The 15,383-nt window shown below is 43.8% G+C and overlaps 1 protein-coding gene across 4 annotated transcripts in view; it reads left to right on the top strand.

The window, feature by feature from the left end:
- Positions 1 to 13,631, top strand: part of LOC134934784 (extracellular calcium-sensing receptor-like) — a 51,406-nt gene extending 37,775 nt beyond the window's left edge. For all 4 annotated transcript variants that reach the window (XM_063930141.1, XM_063930142.1, XM_063930143.1 and 1 more), the window contains 3 exons: positions 7,987 to 8,214; positions 9,687 to 9,810; positions 12,662 to 13,631. In XM_063930141.1, the coding sequence (XP_063786211.1) occupies positions 7,987 to 8,214; positions 9,687 to 9,810; positions 12,662 to 13,587 (1,278 nt within the window). In that variant the 3' untranslated portion in view covers positions 13,588 to 13,631. The remainder of the gene's footprint in view (positions 1 to 7,986; positions 8,215 to 9,686; positions 9,811 to 12,661) is intronic.
- The last annotated feature ends 1,752 nt before the right edge of the window (positions 13,632 to 15,383 follow it).

Raw genomic sequence — 15,383 nt, forward strand, 5'->3', positions numbered from 1 at the left:
TCTTCAGCCACTCCCGCGTTTTTCCCTGGCATGCCTGCGTTTTTTTAGCAAATGTGAAAACGCTGAGTTGCCGCCCAGAAACACGCACTTCCTGTCAATCACACTACGATCACTGGAGCGTTGAAAAAACTTCGCTCGAGCTTGTGTAAATCTACTAAGTTTTCAGTAAAATAACTAAGCGCATGCACTCGGTGTGCCATGTGCATGCGCAGTTAGCGGTAAATCACAGCATAGCGAAAATCAGCAACGAGCGAACAACTCGGAATGACCACCATAGACGGGTCCACTTGAAACCTTAGGCACTTTAAGAAATCAATAGTGTGCACTGGCTCCTCCCTCTATGCCCCTCCTACCAGACTCAGTTTAGAAAACGTGCCCGGAGGAGCCGGTCATGCTTAGGGAAGCTCCTGAAGAGTTTTCTACAATTTATTTTCTATTTATTATTTTACGGGCATTGCTGGGTGGCACCAGCATTCCTGCTTCGTGGGACTTAGGGGGGAAAATGGCCCAACTTCCTAAAGAGTTAATGGTCCCATTTCTCCGCTGACAGGACACTGAGCTCCTGAGGGAGTCATTTGCAAGCCCCACCGCGGCAAGCGTACCCTCCCGCAGCACATCGCCACCCCTAACAGAGCCAGAAGAAAGAAGAGTGGTGAGTAGGACGCCGGTGTCCCAGTTAGCTGGTTGCCAGCGGGAATGGCGGCACAAGGGTCGGAGCGCAGCACTGGAATGCAGGCTGCACTCCAGGGAGGCTCAGAAGGACACGCTGTGAGGGGCGCACTGAGCCACCAATGATACCCACACTGGCACCATACCTAACAAGGGTTCTAACTTCTAACCCTCTGTTATACACATGAACACCTCAGGCCAGTATAAAAAACGGGAAGCCGCGCGCCATTATGGGGGCGGTGCTTCACTATGAGCAGATCCAGCAGCTCACCAGCACCATTTTTCCTCTGCAGCTTGCACTGATAGGAATCACAGGGAAGCGTAGCTCCTCCATGAAGACTCCATGTCTCCTCAGTGGTACCAGGGGGTCTTAGAAGGGGGGGGGGAGTGTTGTATTATACTAAGCCCTATTAAGGGACTTAGTGTGGCGACCCAGCTGAGTTGTTACTTGGCTAGTAGGGCGCGGTGTGGCTGGCTCCATTTTCTGTGTCTCCCTGCGGGCACTGTGTGGGTAAAACTGTGTTTTCACCTTCTGAGTGTGGGTGTTTGTGTGTCCCTTCATGTTACCATGTCCAGGGACTGTGTTTCCTGCAAGCAGAGTGTTTATCCTCCCCCGGGGACTCTCTACCGTGTACCCAGAATAGTGCACATTCTCAGGCTAGTGGGGCAGAACCCTCATGGTTAGAGTCCATTAAGGGAATGATATCTAATATCTCTACTAAATTATCCCATACTGAGAAGAGATGCAATTCTTAAGACAGTCTATGGATGACCTGATGACTAGAGATTCAGTTCCCATACCAGCGTCTCAGACCCCTGCCATTTGCCCACAAAAGCGTACTCTGGCCCAGCTCATGCAGGATGATACTGATGGTTATACATCAGACCCAGAGGAGATTGAAGTGGATGCAAGTGGGGGGGATGCTGTCCTGTCACAAGGAATACAGGCCCTGATAGAAGCTATCAGAAATGTCCTGCACATTCCTGACAAGGTGACGGAGGTAGAGGAGGAATCTTATTTTAATGTAAAAAAGAAGTCCTCAGCTACTTTTCCTGCATCAAAGGAATTGAATGCCCTATTTGAAGAAACTTGGGCTAATCCTGACAAAAAGTTTAAGATCCCTAAAAGGTTAATTACATCCTTTCCCTTTCCTCTGGAAGATAGAAAGAAATGGGAAAACCCGCTGATTGTGGACGCATCGGTATCTAGGTTATCACATTAGATAATCTTACCTGTTCCTGGGGCAGCATCCTTAAAGGACTCGGCTGACCGCAAGATTGAGACCACTCTCAAATCTTTATATACTGCTGCTAATGTGGCCCAGATACCCACTATTGCTTGTGCATGGATCACTAAGGCCATTGCTAAGTGGTCAGGTAACCTAATTGACGGATTTGATACCTTACCCAGGGGGGAGATAATTTTATTCCTACAACATATTCAGGACTCTGCTACCTTTATAGTGGAGGCTTTAAAGGAAATTGGTTTGCTCAACACATGCACCACTGCCATGGCAGTGTCAGCAGGCAGGGGTTTGTGGTTATGCCAATGGACTGCGGACGCAGATTCCAGGAAAGGCGCGGAAAACCTATGGTTCACTGGTGAGGCCCTTTTTGGAGATGAACTGGATACGTGGATATCCAAGGCTACGGCGGGTAAGTCTACATACCTTACTTCTGCAGCAACCCCAGCTAGGAAAACCTATTCTGCTCCAACCCTGCAGTCCTTTCGGACAGCGAAATTTAATGGCAAATCCAAAGGTTCTTCTACTGCCTTCAAGGGTAATAGAAATAAACCCAGAAAACCAGCAGCTGCAGGTTCTCAGGAACAGACCTCTGGTTCTGCTTCCTCAATGCCTTCAGAATGACGGTGGACCACACTGGCTGAAAGACAGGCAGATGGGAACCCGGTTACGTTATTTTAGTCACATTTGGGCAATGTCCTGCCAGGATCCCTGGGTCAAAGATCTAAACACCCAGGGATACAGACTAGAGTTTCAGGAACTCCCACCTCACAGATTCTTCAAATCAGGCTTACCAGCTTCTCCAGAAGCAGGTATGATTTTGCAGGCAGCAATCCAGAAGCTGGTACAATCTCAGGTCATTGTACCAGTTCCAATTCACCTACAAAACAAAGGTTATTACTCAAACCTGTTTGTGGTACCGAAACCGGACGGTTCGGTAAGACCCATTTTAAACCTCAAGTCACTGAACCCGTACTTAAGGGTGTTCAAGTTCAAGATGGAGTCTCTGAGAGCGGTGATCTCAGGTCTGGAGGAGGGAGAATTTCTGGTGTCTCTGGACATCAAGGATGCGTACCTTCATATCCCCGTTTGCCCGCTTCATCAGGCTTACCTACGGTTTACACTTCAGGATTGTCACTACCAGTTCCGGGCCCTGCCATTTGTCCTCTCAATGACACCGAGGGTGTTCATCAAGGTAATGGCAAAAATGATGTTTCTCCTCTGCAGGTAGGGAGTGAACATAATACTGTACCTGGACGACCTGCTGATAAAAGCACCATCCAGGGAGAGGTTGTTGGACAGCATTGCCCAATCAACCCGACTACTCCAGGATCACGGGTGGATTCTGAACCTGACAAAATCCCACCTGGAACCAACAAGAAGGCTTCCGTTCCTGGGGATGATACCGGATACGGAGGCACAGAAGGTATTCCTTCCGTTCGACAAGGCATTGGTAATCCAGTTGATGGTGCGGGTTGCTCTGAAAACAACACGGATTTCGGTGCACCTATGCATTCGCCTTCTGGGGAAGATGGTAGCCTCTTACGAGGCTCTGCAGTACGGAAGGTTTCACACAAGGCCCTTCCAGATGGATCTGTTGGACAAATGGTTCAGTTCGCATCTTCACATGCACCAGAGGATATGTCTGTCGCCAAAAGCCAGGATTTCTCTTCTGTGGTGACTTCAGACTTCTCACCTGACCGAGGGTCAAAGGTTCGGGATTCAAAATTGGATTCTGCTAACCACAGACGCAAGCTTCAGAGGTTGGGGAGCAGTCATCCAGGAAACAGTTCCAAGGAAAATGGTAAAGTCTGGAAACCATTCTACCGATCAACGTTCTGGAACTAAGGGCCATATACAACGCCCTTCTTCAGGCAGCGCATCTTCTTCAAGATCATACCATTCAAGTTCAGTCGGACAATGTGACGGCAGTATCATACATAAACCGACAGTGCTGAACGAAGAGCAAAGCAGCAATGTCAGAGGTAACAAGAATTCTCTTCTGGACAGCAAGACACATGGTGGTGCTGTCGGCAATCTTCATTCTGGGAGTAGACAACTGGGAAGCAGACTTCCACAACAGACACGACCTACACCCAGGAGAGTGGGGACTTCACCCGCAGGTGTTCGAGTCTCTGACACGTTGGTGGGGAATCCCACAAATCGACATGATGACCTCTTGTCTCAACGAGAAGCTCAAGCGGTATTGTTCCAGGTCAAGGTACCCACAAGCAGTGGCGATGGATGCTCTGGTGACTCCATGGGTTTACCAGACAGTTTATGTGTTTCCACCTCTTCCATTGATCCCAAGAGTTCTCAAAAGAATAAAAGGGAGAAGGTTCAAGCAATTCTCATTGCTCTGGACTGGCCAAGAAGGGCCTGGTACGTGGATCTACTGGAGATGCTCCTAGAGGACCTGTGGCCTCTGCCTCTTCGAGAGGATCTTCTACAACAGGGGCCGTTCGTCTTTCAAGACTTAACACTGCTACGTTTGACGGCATGGAGGTTGAACGTCATATTCTAGCCCAGAAGGGGATTCTGGAAAGGGTTATTCCAACCCTGATCCAAGTAAGGAAAGGGGTGATGTCTAAACACTACCACCGTATTGGGAAAAAATACGTCTCGTGGTGTGAACACAGGAAATTCACTACTTTGGAATTTCAACTGGGACGTTTCCTTTTTTTTCTACAGTCAGGTGTGGATGTGGGTCTATGTTTGGTCTCCTGGAAAGTCCAGATTTTGGCCTTATCCATTTTCATACAGAAACAATTGGCTTCCCTCCCTGAGGTTCAGATGTTCTTTAAAGGTATTCTGCACATCCAACCACCCTTTGTGCCTCCCACGGCACCTTGGGATCTCAACGTGGTGTTGCAGTTTCTACAATTGGAATGGTTTGAGCCTTTACAGGAGGTTGACGTAAAGTTTCTTACATGGAAGACCGTTACACTGTTGGCCTTAGCTTCAGCGAGGCGTGTGTCGGACCTGGAGGCGTTGTCTCACAAGAGCCCCTATTTGATTTTTCATGAAGATAGAGCTGAACTCAGAATGCATCAGCAATTTCTTCCTAAGGTGGTGTCTGCGTTTCATATCAACCAACCTATTGTGGTTCCGGTGCTTACAGACACCTCTGCTACCTCAAAGTCATTGGATGTTGTGAGGGGTTTGAAGATCTATGTGAAGCGGACAGCCCATCACAGAAAATCTGACTCGCTATTTGTTCTCTATGATCCCAAGAAAATTGGGTGTCCTGCTTCAAACCAGTCTATTGCCTGCTGGATCTGGTGTACTATCCAGCAGGCTTATTCTACGGCAGGATTGCCGGTTCCTAGAGTACAGGCCCACTCAACTAGATCGGTGGGTTCTTCCTGGGCTGCTGCCCGGGGTGTCTCGGCTTTACAGCTCTGCCGAGCAGCTACTTGGTCAGGGTCGAACATGTTTGCTAAGTTCTACAAGTTTGATACTTTGGCCTCTGAGGACTTTCAGTTTAGTCAATCAGATCTGCAGGAACCTCAGCACTCTCCCACCCGGTTTAGGAGCTTTGGTACATCCCCATGGTACTAATGTGGACCCCAGTATCCTCTAGGACGTAAGAGAAAATAGGATTTTAGTTGCCTACCTTTTCTCGTAGTCCGTAGAGGATACTGGGCTTCGTGTTTTCCTGCACTGTTACTTGTTCAGTATTGTTCTTCGTTCAGCTGTTGCTGTTCCTGTTCAAGGTTGGTTAGTTTGGCTTTCCTATTGTTTGTGTGTGCTGGATCGATTCTCACCACTGTTCTGTTACATCTTTCCTCAGGATATGTCTGTCTCCTTGGTCACAGTTTCTAGACTGAGTCTGGTAGGAGGGGCATAGAGGGAGGAGCCAGTGCACACTATTGATTTCTTAAAGTGCCCAAGGCTCCAAGTGGACCCGTCTATACCCCATGGTACGGACTACGAGAAAAGAATTTACCGGTAGGTAGTTAAAATCCTATTTTTACTTGTGATTCTTTGAGGAGACCTTGAAAACATGCTTTGTTTGTGGTCCTGAGGACTAAGTTTGAGAACCTATGCTGTAATTTTAAATGAGGGGATGTTATTTTGCTTTTTATAAAAGAAACCATTTGGAATTCTTCCTCTTCTTAGATATATTCTGATGCTTCTTCTTCTTCCTCTTCTTAGTCTTCCTCTGCCTCTTCTTCTTCATCTTCCTCTTCTTAGACTTGCTCTTTTTATTATTCCTCTTCTTCCTCTTCCTTTTCTTAGACTTATTCTTCTTCATCCTCCTCATCCTCTTCTTTGATTTCCTCCACTTCTTTTTCTTCTTCTTCCTCTTTCTTTTCTTCCTCTTCTTGGGCTTCCTCTTCTTTTTCTTCTTCCTCTTTTTAGACTTGCTTCACTTCTTCTTCTCTTCTTCTTCCTTTTCCTCCTTCTTTTCTTCGACTTCCTCTTCTTTTTCTTCAACCTCTTCTTCTTTGTCTTGCTCTTCTTCTACTTTTCTTCTACTTTTTCTTTTTCCTTCTCTTTTTTGTCTTCTTCTTCTTCCTCTTCTTAGGCTTCCTCTTCTTTTTCTTCTTCATCATCTTTTAAGACTTTCTCCTTTTCTTCTTCCTCTTCTTTGACTTCCTCCTTTTCATCTTCCTCTTCTTCAACTTCCTCTTCTTCTTCTTCTTCTTCTTCCTCTTCTTCGACTTCCTCTTCTTCTTCTTCTTCATACTCATTCAGAGGTGGACACTGCGCCATGTGCTACTGCAAAGTTATGCTAATGCTGAATATAATGGGCTGTTTATTAAAACACCCACTGGCACTGACTCCCACTGACACACCTGCTGAGGCTTGTCACTGCCAGGAATGCCTATTAGAACTGCATGGATCTCCAAAAAGTTCAGATCTGTGTTCAACTTCATTAACCATTGGGATGCATGTGCAGTGCATCCCAGAGAATGCATGGCAGAGGAAAACATTGGTCTTTCCTTCCTCCACTTCTGAATCAGGACCATAGTGTGGAACTTTACTGACTCCTGTACATTTATTAATCATCATTTTTATGAGTGTTTTAATGCTTTTTGATCAGGGCCATCTTTTGTAAATTAATATTGTTGTGTAATGCTCTCGGCTTTGAAATAACAATTTTTACATTGGCAATTTAAACCACAACCACATTAGTCATATTACACACGGGTTTTTGTTACACCTGTTTTTCCGTAGAAAGGTAAAAAGGCTAGGGCCATTTACTTGTGTTTGGGCCCCTGGCTGAAAAATTGCCAGCCAGCCCCTGGGTACAGTACTGGATGTTCTTCCCATGTATATGTGACTGAAAAACCCCTAGTCCCGCCTCTGAGGCATCTGTTTGGATAATACATTTTAAAAATCAGGATGACAGTACAATGGGAGATGTGGCCTGCACCTAGGTATCAGAGTGCGCACCGAGTGTCACCAGACCCGGTGACGCCTCTACTCGGCTCCATAACAAACATTTGCATATTAACCCATCTAAAGTGGCGGGCCATATGCAAATACGGATGCCAAATAAACATTTGATTAGCCCCCAATGTTTCAAATCCAATGTTATTGAACAAGACAAGTGGGTTCTCCTAAATGTATTGCTACATTTATTTGCCTAACAAGGAAGTTTATTAGACTAAGGGCCTAATTCAAGGTTGGTTGCAAAACAACATGTTCCTTTAATGGGCAAAACCATGTGCACTGCAGGGGGGCAGATATAACATGTGCAGAGAGAGTTAGATTTGGGTGGGTTATTTTGTTTCTGTGCAGGGTACTGGCTGCTTTATTTTTACAATGCAATTTAGATTTCAGTTTGTACACACCCCACCCAAATCTAACTCTCTCTGTACATGTTATATCTGCCCCACCTGCAGTGCACATGGTTTTGTCCATTAGAGGAAAATGTTGTTTTGCAATTAACCTTGAATTAGGCCCAATGAAAACAATGCACACTTGCAAGCATACGCTCTCAACAATGTGTTTACAAATAATAATATCAATAATACTAGTGATAATACTAATAATAGTAATACTACTACTACTTACTAATAATAATAATAATAATAATAATAACTGAACATCTACATTGCAGCTCCTGCACTATATAAGGAATGTAAGGGTTACACTGAGCAGCGGAAGTGACATTTATTTTAATAAAAATGGAGCGATTCCTGCAGTCTACGACATTGTGAACTGGCAGCTGACCCTAGAAGGGACTATGCGACCGGTAAAGGTCGGAAGTTATGAGACCGTCACATCTTCTGGTCAATTTCTCAACATCAACTCAAGCCGGCTGCTGTGGTCTATGGGGGAAAAAGAGGTGGGACCTTTTAAAGTGTATTGAGATGTTGCGTGCAAGTTTTTTTGTTAAATACAACCTATTGTACTATATGAAATTATTCTAAAATATATGTGATTTTAAATAAAACATTTCATTTTGCTAAAATGTAGACTATTTGAAAATACGGTAAATGTCAAACCAGGAAAACATAACCCCAGCCTTCAACCTGCCAGAAACCCCCACTTTTTCTGAAACCCAGCCCGTTTTGTGAGCAGAAAAAAATCAGGACTACTGCACTCTCTGTTCTTGTTGTCATATATATAATATATATATATATATATATATATATATATAAAAGAAAACACAATATTAATCTGAGTTACTGTAGATACAACTCTACTAGTTAACCCTGTCACCTCACACTGACGGGTTCTGAAATATTAAAGAACTATCAGTGTATAAATATTATCTGATTTTCTGTGATCACTTGTAATTTTAATTTCCATGACTCCGTTATCTCCTCCTATATATGTGACATTTCTCCTATAAACAACCAGGTCCATGATAGAGTTGGGTCTGACATACATAAAATTGTGTTTTATCATTAATGAGGGTGTAATCAGACTTTGGATGATCTGAAATACAGTCATAAAGGCAAAGGGGAGATGTAGGATACAAAACTCATAACCTACAGTATAGAAAGAAGAAAAGCATAAACCAAAATCTAGCACACAGTAGGCATCCTCCCGCACCAGGATCAATTCAATAAATAAATTCTCAGCGGGTCCTTAAAAATATAAAGACGTGACGTCTTAACTTGTGTTGAGATAGTTTTCATTTACTTAAAAAAATAGTATTACGCCAACAATGGCAGCAGAAGTGAACTTCACTGCTCTTCTCCCTTGAGAGAAGTACTTTTCAGATTATTTTGTTAGGATCTGATGGCGAAATGAAGTTGAGAAACAAAATGGACGTTTCCATTTTTCTCTGAATTGCAAAATTAATTTCACTGTAATCAGGGGAACTGCTGGAGAAATCTTAGACATCTCCACGTAAACCACTTCTCAGAATAGGACGAAGAGGTAAGAAGCCCTGTTATCAATGAAACACTTCTTTATGCAAGGTAACTGTAGGGAAGCAGATCGCCTCAGCCTGGTAAAACAGTCCACAATGGCAGGGCAAACTACAGGAGGAGCAATTCCTGTAGCTTGATAACCAAGTGGCAACTAGATGCACTGGAACAGCCAAAATGTGAATCTACTGAGACTCTACAGAGGAAACGTGCACAGGAGCCAACTCTTCAGGGTAGGAGAAAGAGCAGTCATGTCTGGTATTTGCAGGATAAAAGATGACCTTTCCACAGGTAACTATGTGTTTTGGCATCATTATGCATTATGAAACTATTGTTATGCTAGGTCTGGAGAATTACATGGCACACTCAGTTGATTTAGTAATATGTGATGTTTTTGTTTTCAAAAACAAAAATTTAAATCATTGTGTCCTATCACCAGATCCCTCGTTCTGTCTGCAGTGAGAGCTGTCCCCCAGGGAGCAGGAAGGCGGCTATAAGAGGACAACCTGTGTGTTGCTTTGAATGTGTCCCCTGTCTACAGGGAGACATATCTAACCAGACAGGTGAGTGATGGACTTGAGATTTTAGAGACATTAGAAGAAGTTAAATTCTTGTTCTGAAGCTGGAGATACCTTATTCTGCTCTTCATAAATTAATGAGCTGTGTGCACTCAATCATGCATTATTAACACTAGAATAGTCTGAAACCATTTTAGTGCATCAGAACATGACTAGAATTCATTTTTAGTCAATTGGTTTAGCTAGAACTTTAACAGAGGTTGACTGGACAACTCCTAGACACTGTAGAAAAGCCAGTGGTTTTTAACAGGAGGCATGATGTGGCTGGGGGTGGCATGATGTGGGGTGACTAGTTGTGGTGTGATATGGGTAATCAGGGCATGATGTGGCTGGGGAGAGCTAAAGGTGCAAGTAGACATTCATGACTTTTATTTGGTAGGGGTGGCCTTTCACCTTCAACACATCAGGCATGCCATAGGGGCACAGTCAAACCCCCAACATGATATTCTGGGAAGGGAGTGGTTGTCTGTAATAGAGCCAAAGATTTATCTTGGCAAACCCATTCCAACTTGTATAGTAGATTTAAAAATTGTATAGTACTGTATATGTTTGAAATATTTTAGTATTTTTCTATTTATACCAAAATTGATTTGAAAGTGATAAAATGCAACAGTTTATCCACCATTTCCCATGATCGTTTGTCCACTTGTGACACTGTTCTTGTGGGTTGTATGACAATTTAAACTTTCATACAGATGTGTCGTCATACGTCATGAGACACTGATGGCGTCTGTTTTGTATCCCCCCCCCCAGAAAATACATCTTTGTCGCTATACAATGTATATAGGATGTACCAGGAGACCTTTCTAATTAATTGTGTATACAAAACTTGTACTGTATATGTGTGTGTCTGAGTTTCTGAATCTGTACACAAAGTGTTAGGATGCAGTGACCGTGCCATTTTTCCATGTCAAGTTGACTGTACAAAGAAGGGCAACTAAAATGGTGCATGACCTACATCACAATACATACCCAGAAAGACTAAGAAATCTCAATATGTATAGTTTGGAGCAGAGAAGGGAAAGGGGGGACATGATAGATACTTTCAAATATATCAAGGGTTTTAACAAAGTCCAGGAGGGAAACATTCTCCAAATGAAGAGAAGCAATAGGACACGAGGACATGCACTGAGACTGGAGGGGGGAGGTTCAGGGGAAATTTGAGGAAAAATTACTTCACAGAAAGGGTAGTGGACAAGTGGAATAGCCTCCCATCAGAGGTGGTAGAGGCTAAGACAGTAGAACAATTTAAACTTGCATGGGATAGACATAAGGATATCCTTACAAAGAAATAAGGATCAAATAAGGTTAGAGATAAAAATATGGTAAAAAAAAGCTGCAGACTAAATGGGCCAAGTGGTTCTTATCTGTCGTCAAATTCTATGTTTCTATGTTTAAGTTCTGTTGTGCCTCATATACAGACCCAGTTGTGTTGTGACTAAGATGCATTTTCATCAAAAAATATTCCCGACATTAGTAGAGTAGCACGGGATCTGGCGGCTGACTCACACCAGGCTTCTCACTCTGCTTGGCGTATTGAGGCTGGATATATGATAACACATCTGTAGCTTAATATGTTGCCTACAATAATAATATGTGCATGTGCAGTGCCCTTTCTAGGGCCGGGCGAGCAGTGAAATCGCATGGGGCGCTTGCAGCCATGACCACTGTCTGCTTCAGACAGTATTCTATGCGGTCTGGCCGTTCGCATATAATACTGTTGAAAATGGCCCACACCCAAAATGGCCACCACCTCAGAGGAGACACTTATGAAGGTTGCTAGAGGAGGTGGCAGCCATCCTCTAGCATCTTACAGAACTGTCTCCTCTGAGATGGTGGCTATTTTTGGAGGGACATTTAAAACCCTATCAGGCATGAACAGCGCAAGAGTGCCGGGCAGCAATGGCATCATGAAACCCCTGACAAGAAAATTCCATGAGAAAATAAAGTAAAGAGGAAATTTTAAGATTTTAGATATTGGGGTAAATTTACTAAGATGGGAGTTCTATTTAATATGGTATGTTGCCCATAGCAACCAATCAGATTCCAGGTATTATCTTCTAGAAGGTGCTAGATAAATGAGAAGTAGAATCTGATTGGCTGCTATGGGCAACATCCCATCTTAAATAGAACTCCCATCTTAGTAAATTTACCACATTGAGTCCATAGGAGATTTTCTTCTGGAAAACAATATGAATAAGTAAGAGAAAAACATATCATAGAAAGAATACCAGTGAGATGCAGCAAATTCTATACGATGTAGGGTACAGCCATCATGGAAAGGGGTTTACTACGGTATGCCGGCCCTCGGCATCCCGTCGCCGGGATCCCGACCGCCGGTATGCCGGCAACAGTGCGAGCGCAAAAGAGCCCCTTGCGGGCTACCTGCTCTTGCCACGCTGCAGGCACAGTGGCACGCTATGCGCGCATTTATTCTCTCTCCAGGGGTGTCGTTGAGACCCCAAGAGGGAAAATAGCTGTCGTATGCTTGCTGTCGGGATTACAGCGCGGTATGCTGAGCGCTGGGATCCCAACAGCCGCCATGAAAGGGCATGTCTGCTATAATTTTATATCATTTGTCCATCGTGGTATTGGAAAACAACCAGAAATAAATTGGTTAGACAGTACTTGAAGTGAAGATGTTGATGGACAGTAATATAATCCACGTCAGTTTGTACGATTATTAGTGAGCGGAGCATTATATCATATATACTCATTCTCAAAATTACTGGATGTAGATGTTTCCAAGTACTAAGTATTTTGCTAAAATAATAATTTTTAATGTCTTTATTTACAAAAATATTAGCAACATCTAATAATTTAGCTATTCTCTCAGATTCGGTGGATTGCCTGAAGTGTCCGTGGGATCAGTGGCCGAATCTCGGGAAAACTGAATGTCTACAGAAGACTATAGAGTACCTGAACTATGAAGATCCATTGGGAGCAGCACTGTCAACTTCAAGCATACTGTCCTCAACCATTCCTGTTTCTATTTTAATGCTTTTCATCTACTCTAAGGACACGCCCATAGTGAAAGCGAACAATTATTTCCTAAGCTGCCTTCTGCTGGTGTCCTTGTCTTTGTGCTTCCTCTGCTCTTTAGTTTTCATTGGTTATCCCCACCCTGAGAACTGTGTACTACGCCAAGCTGCATTTGGTTTAGTTTTTGCCCTTTGTATATCTTGTATTTTGTCAAAAACTATCATGGTGGTCTTTGCTTTCATGGCCACCAGACCAGGCAGTAGCCTGAGGAGATGGACCACACCTCAAGTGTCCTACATGATCGTTTTTGCTTGTTTCCTGTTACAGTTCCTCTTGTGTGTCACTTGGCTGTCATTTGCCCCTCCCTTCCCTCAGTACAACACTCACTCCAAACCTGGACTCATCATTGTTGAGTGTAATGAGGGATCACCAATTGCCTTCTGGACCATGCTGGGTTATCTGTTTCTTCTGGCCACCATTAGTTTCATTGTTGCCTTTCTGGCTCGGAGACTCCCTGACAGCTTTAATGAGGCCCAGTTTATTACCTTCAGCATGCTGGCCTTCCTCAGTGTCTGGGTGTCCTTTATCCCAGCCTCCATCAGTGCTCAGGGTAAATACACGGTGGCCATGGAAATATTTGCCATCTTGGCTTCCAGTTGGGCTCTGGTGATCTGTATGTTCCTGCCTAAATGTTTCATCATAGTGTTCAGACCAGACATGAACTCCCGGGAACATCTCATGAGAAGAGACAGAGATCAGTCTAGGAGAAAACTAAATTAATAAAAGCATATGCAAAAATCATATTTATAATGTAATATTTCTTACTAAGCTTCAATGTAATAAAAATCATGGTGTTTCTGTAAAATATGTTTTATGCTTTCAGCTGTGTATGGCTAAATTCAAAGGGCACAGAGAAGTCCAGTCAGTTATATAGCAGCTTTTGTTATTACTACTGTACATGGAATTATTTTTTGGGGGGACACTACCACGTGTGAGACAGTAACATGCATCTATATACTGAACCATTTACATATCTATAATGGGTTCAGTGGGGCCCAAACCGCACACCCTGCACACATGTTTAATTGGTTACCTTCCCGGAATACGGTGCCGACACTACAGCAGCAGCAGAAATCACCTGGGAAATGGTGTTGCGACCATTTTCCTAGTGATTTTTCGCATGCACAGTAGAGATTTTTCAATGGAAACCTGGTGTCTGCCATGTTCCGGGAGACCTGCACATGTGCAGTAGACTCTGCCAGAGTCTACTGCACTGCAGAGAGGAGTGGGCCCGCATGAAGACCGAACACAAGCTCCCTGCTCTCATAAACTGCCCCTTGACTGTACAAAGATTAAGTATGGAAAAGATATTAATGCCTTACTCTCTTCAAAAGGAGATACAGTGTCCTTGTACACCTTTCCCTTTTGTGCCCTATAGCATGAGGTGTCTGTTGTGATTCCTGTGCTATACACAAGATCGGAAAAGAAAGACGACTCATTTTTGGGGCACTCGTGTGATTTGTTATTAAAATAGAACTTTTAATGGTATCTTAAAAACAAAAAAATTGCAACAACACACAACATATCACATGAAATGGAAAAAGTTTAAAGTACTACATAAACAGTTTATCTTCATTCTAACTGTGAATGCGAGCTTAATGTAAACTGCTTTACTAGCTAAATTTCAAAGTATACTCATATGTCTCCTAAGGTCCAGATATTAAATATGGGGTAGTTTCTACAATGTCTTGTGTATATGCAAGTGCAAACTTTGTGGGCCCCATAGCAACATATTGAAGGGAGAGAGAGTGAGATGGAAGAGAGGAGAGGGAGAGAGATAGGAGTGATGGGAAAGAGAAAATAAATGAGAAAGAGAAGAAAAGAGAGAGGGGAGAGAGGAATGAGAAAGAAAGGAGAGAGAGGTGGGAGAGAGGCCTGAACAAGCCACTTCCATATACAATGCATCCCTTACTTCTGCTCTTGACTCTGTTGCTCCACCAACCACTATTCACCCTCGCAAATTAACATCTCAACCCTGGCACACCAAATGCACCAGATATCTGCAAAAATGCTCACGTACTGCCAAGCGACAGTGGAGGAAATCTCGCTGTAAAGCAGACTTCCTCCATTTCAAACTTATGCTCTCATCCTTCAGTGCTGCCCTTTCTCTTGCTAAACAGTCATACAGGTACAGTACTTCAAGAACCTCATCTCCTCCCAGTCTTCCAACCCCTGGCGCCTCTTTGCCACCCTCAACTCACTCCTCTGCCCACCTCCACCTCGTTTCCCTTCCTCACTCTCTGGTCTTGACTTTGCCACTTACTTCACATCCAAAATTGACTCCATGCGTCAAGACATCACATCACACCATACCATCAATAACCAGCTTTCTCCCATCCCTTACCAACCCTCCCCATTCCTCGCACCTACTCTGACATCTTTCTCTCATGCATCTGGAGAGGAAGTCATGGCCCTCATTCATTCCTGTCCCCTCACCACCTCCCCACTTGACCCTATCACCTCCCGCCTCCTCTGCTACCTCTCTCCTTCTGCTTGTTCCCATCTTTCCCACCTTC

This window comes from Pseudophryne corroboree, chromosome 6, assembly GCF_028390025.1.
Source record: "Pseudophryne corroboree isolate aPseCor3 chromosome 6, aPseCor3.hap2, whole genome shotgun sequence".
NCBI classification, from domain to species: domain Eukaryota; kingdom Metazoa; phylum Chordata; class Amphibia; order Anura; family Myobatrachidae; genus Pseudophryne; species Pseudophryne corroboree.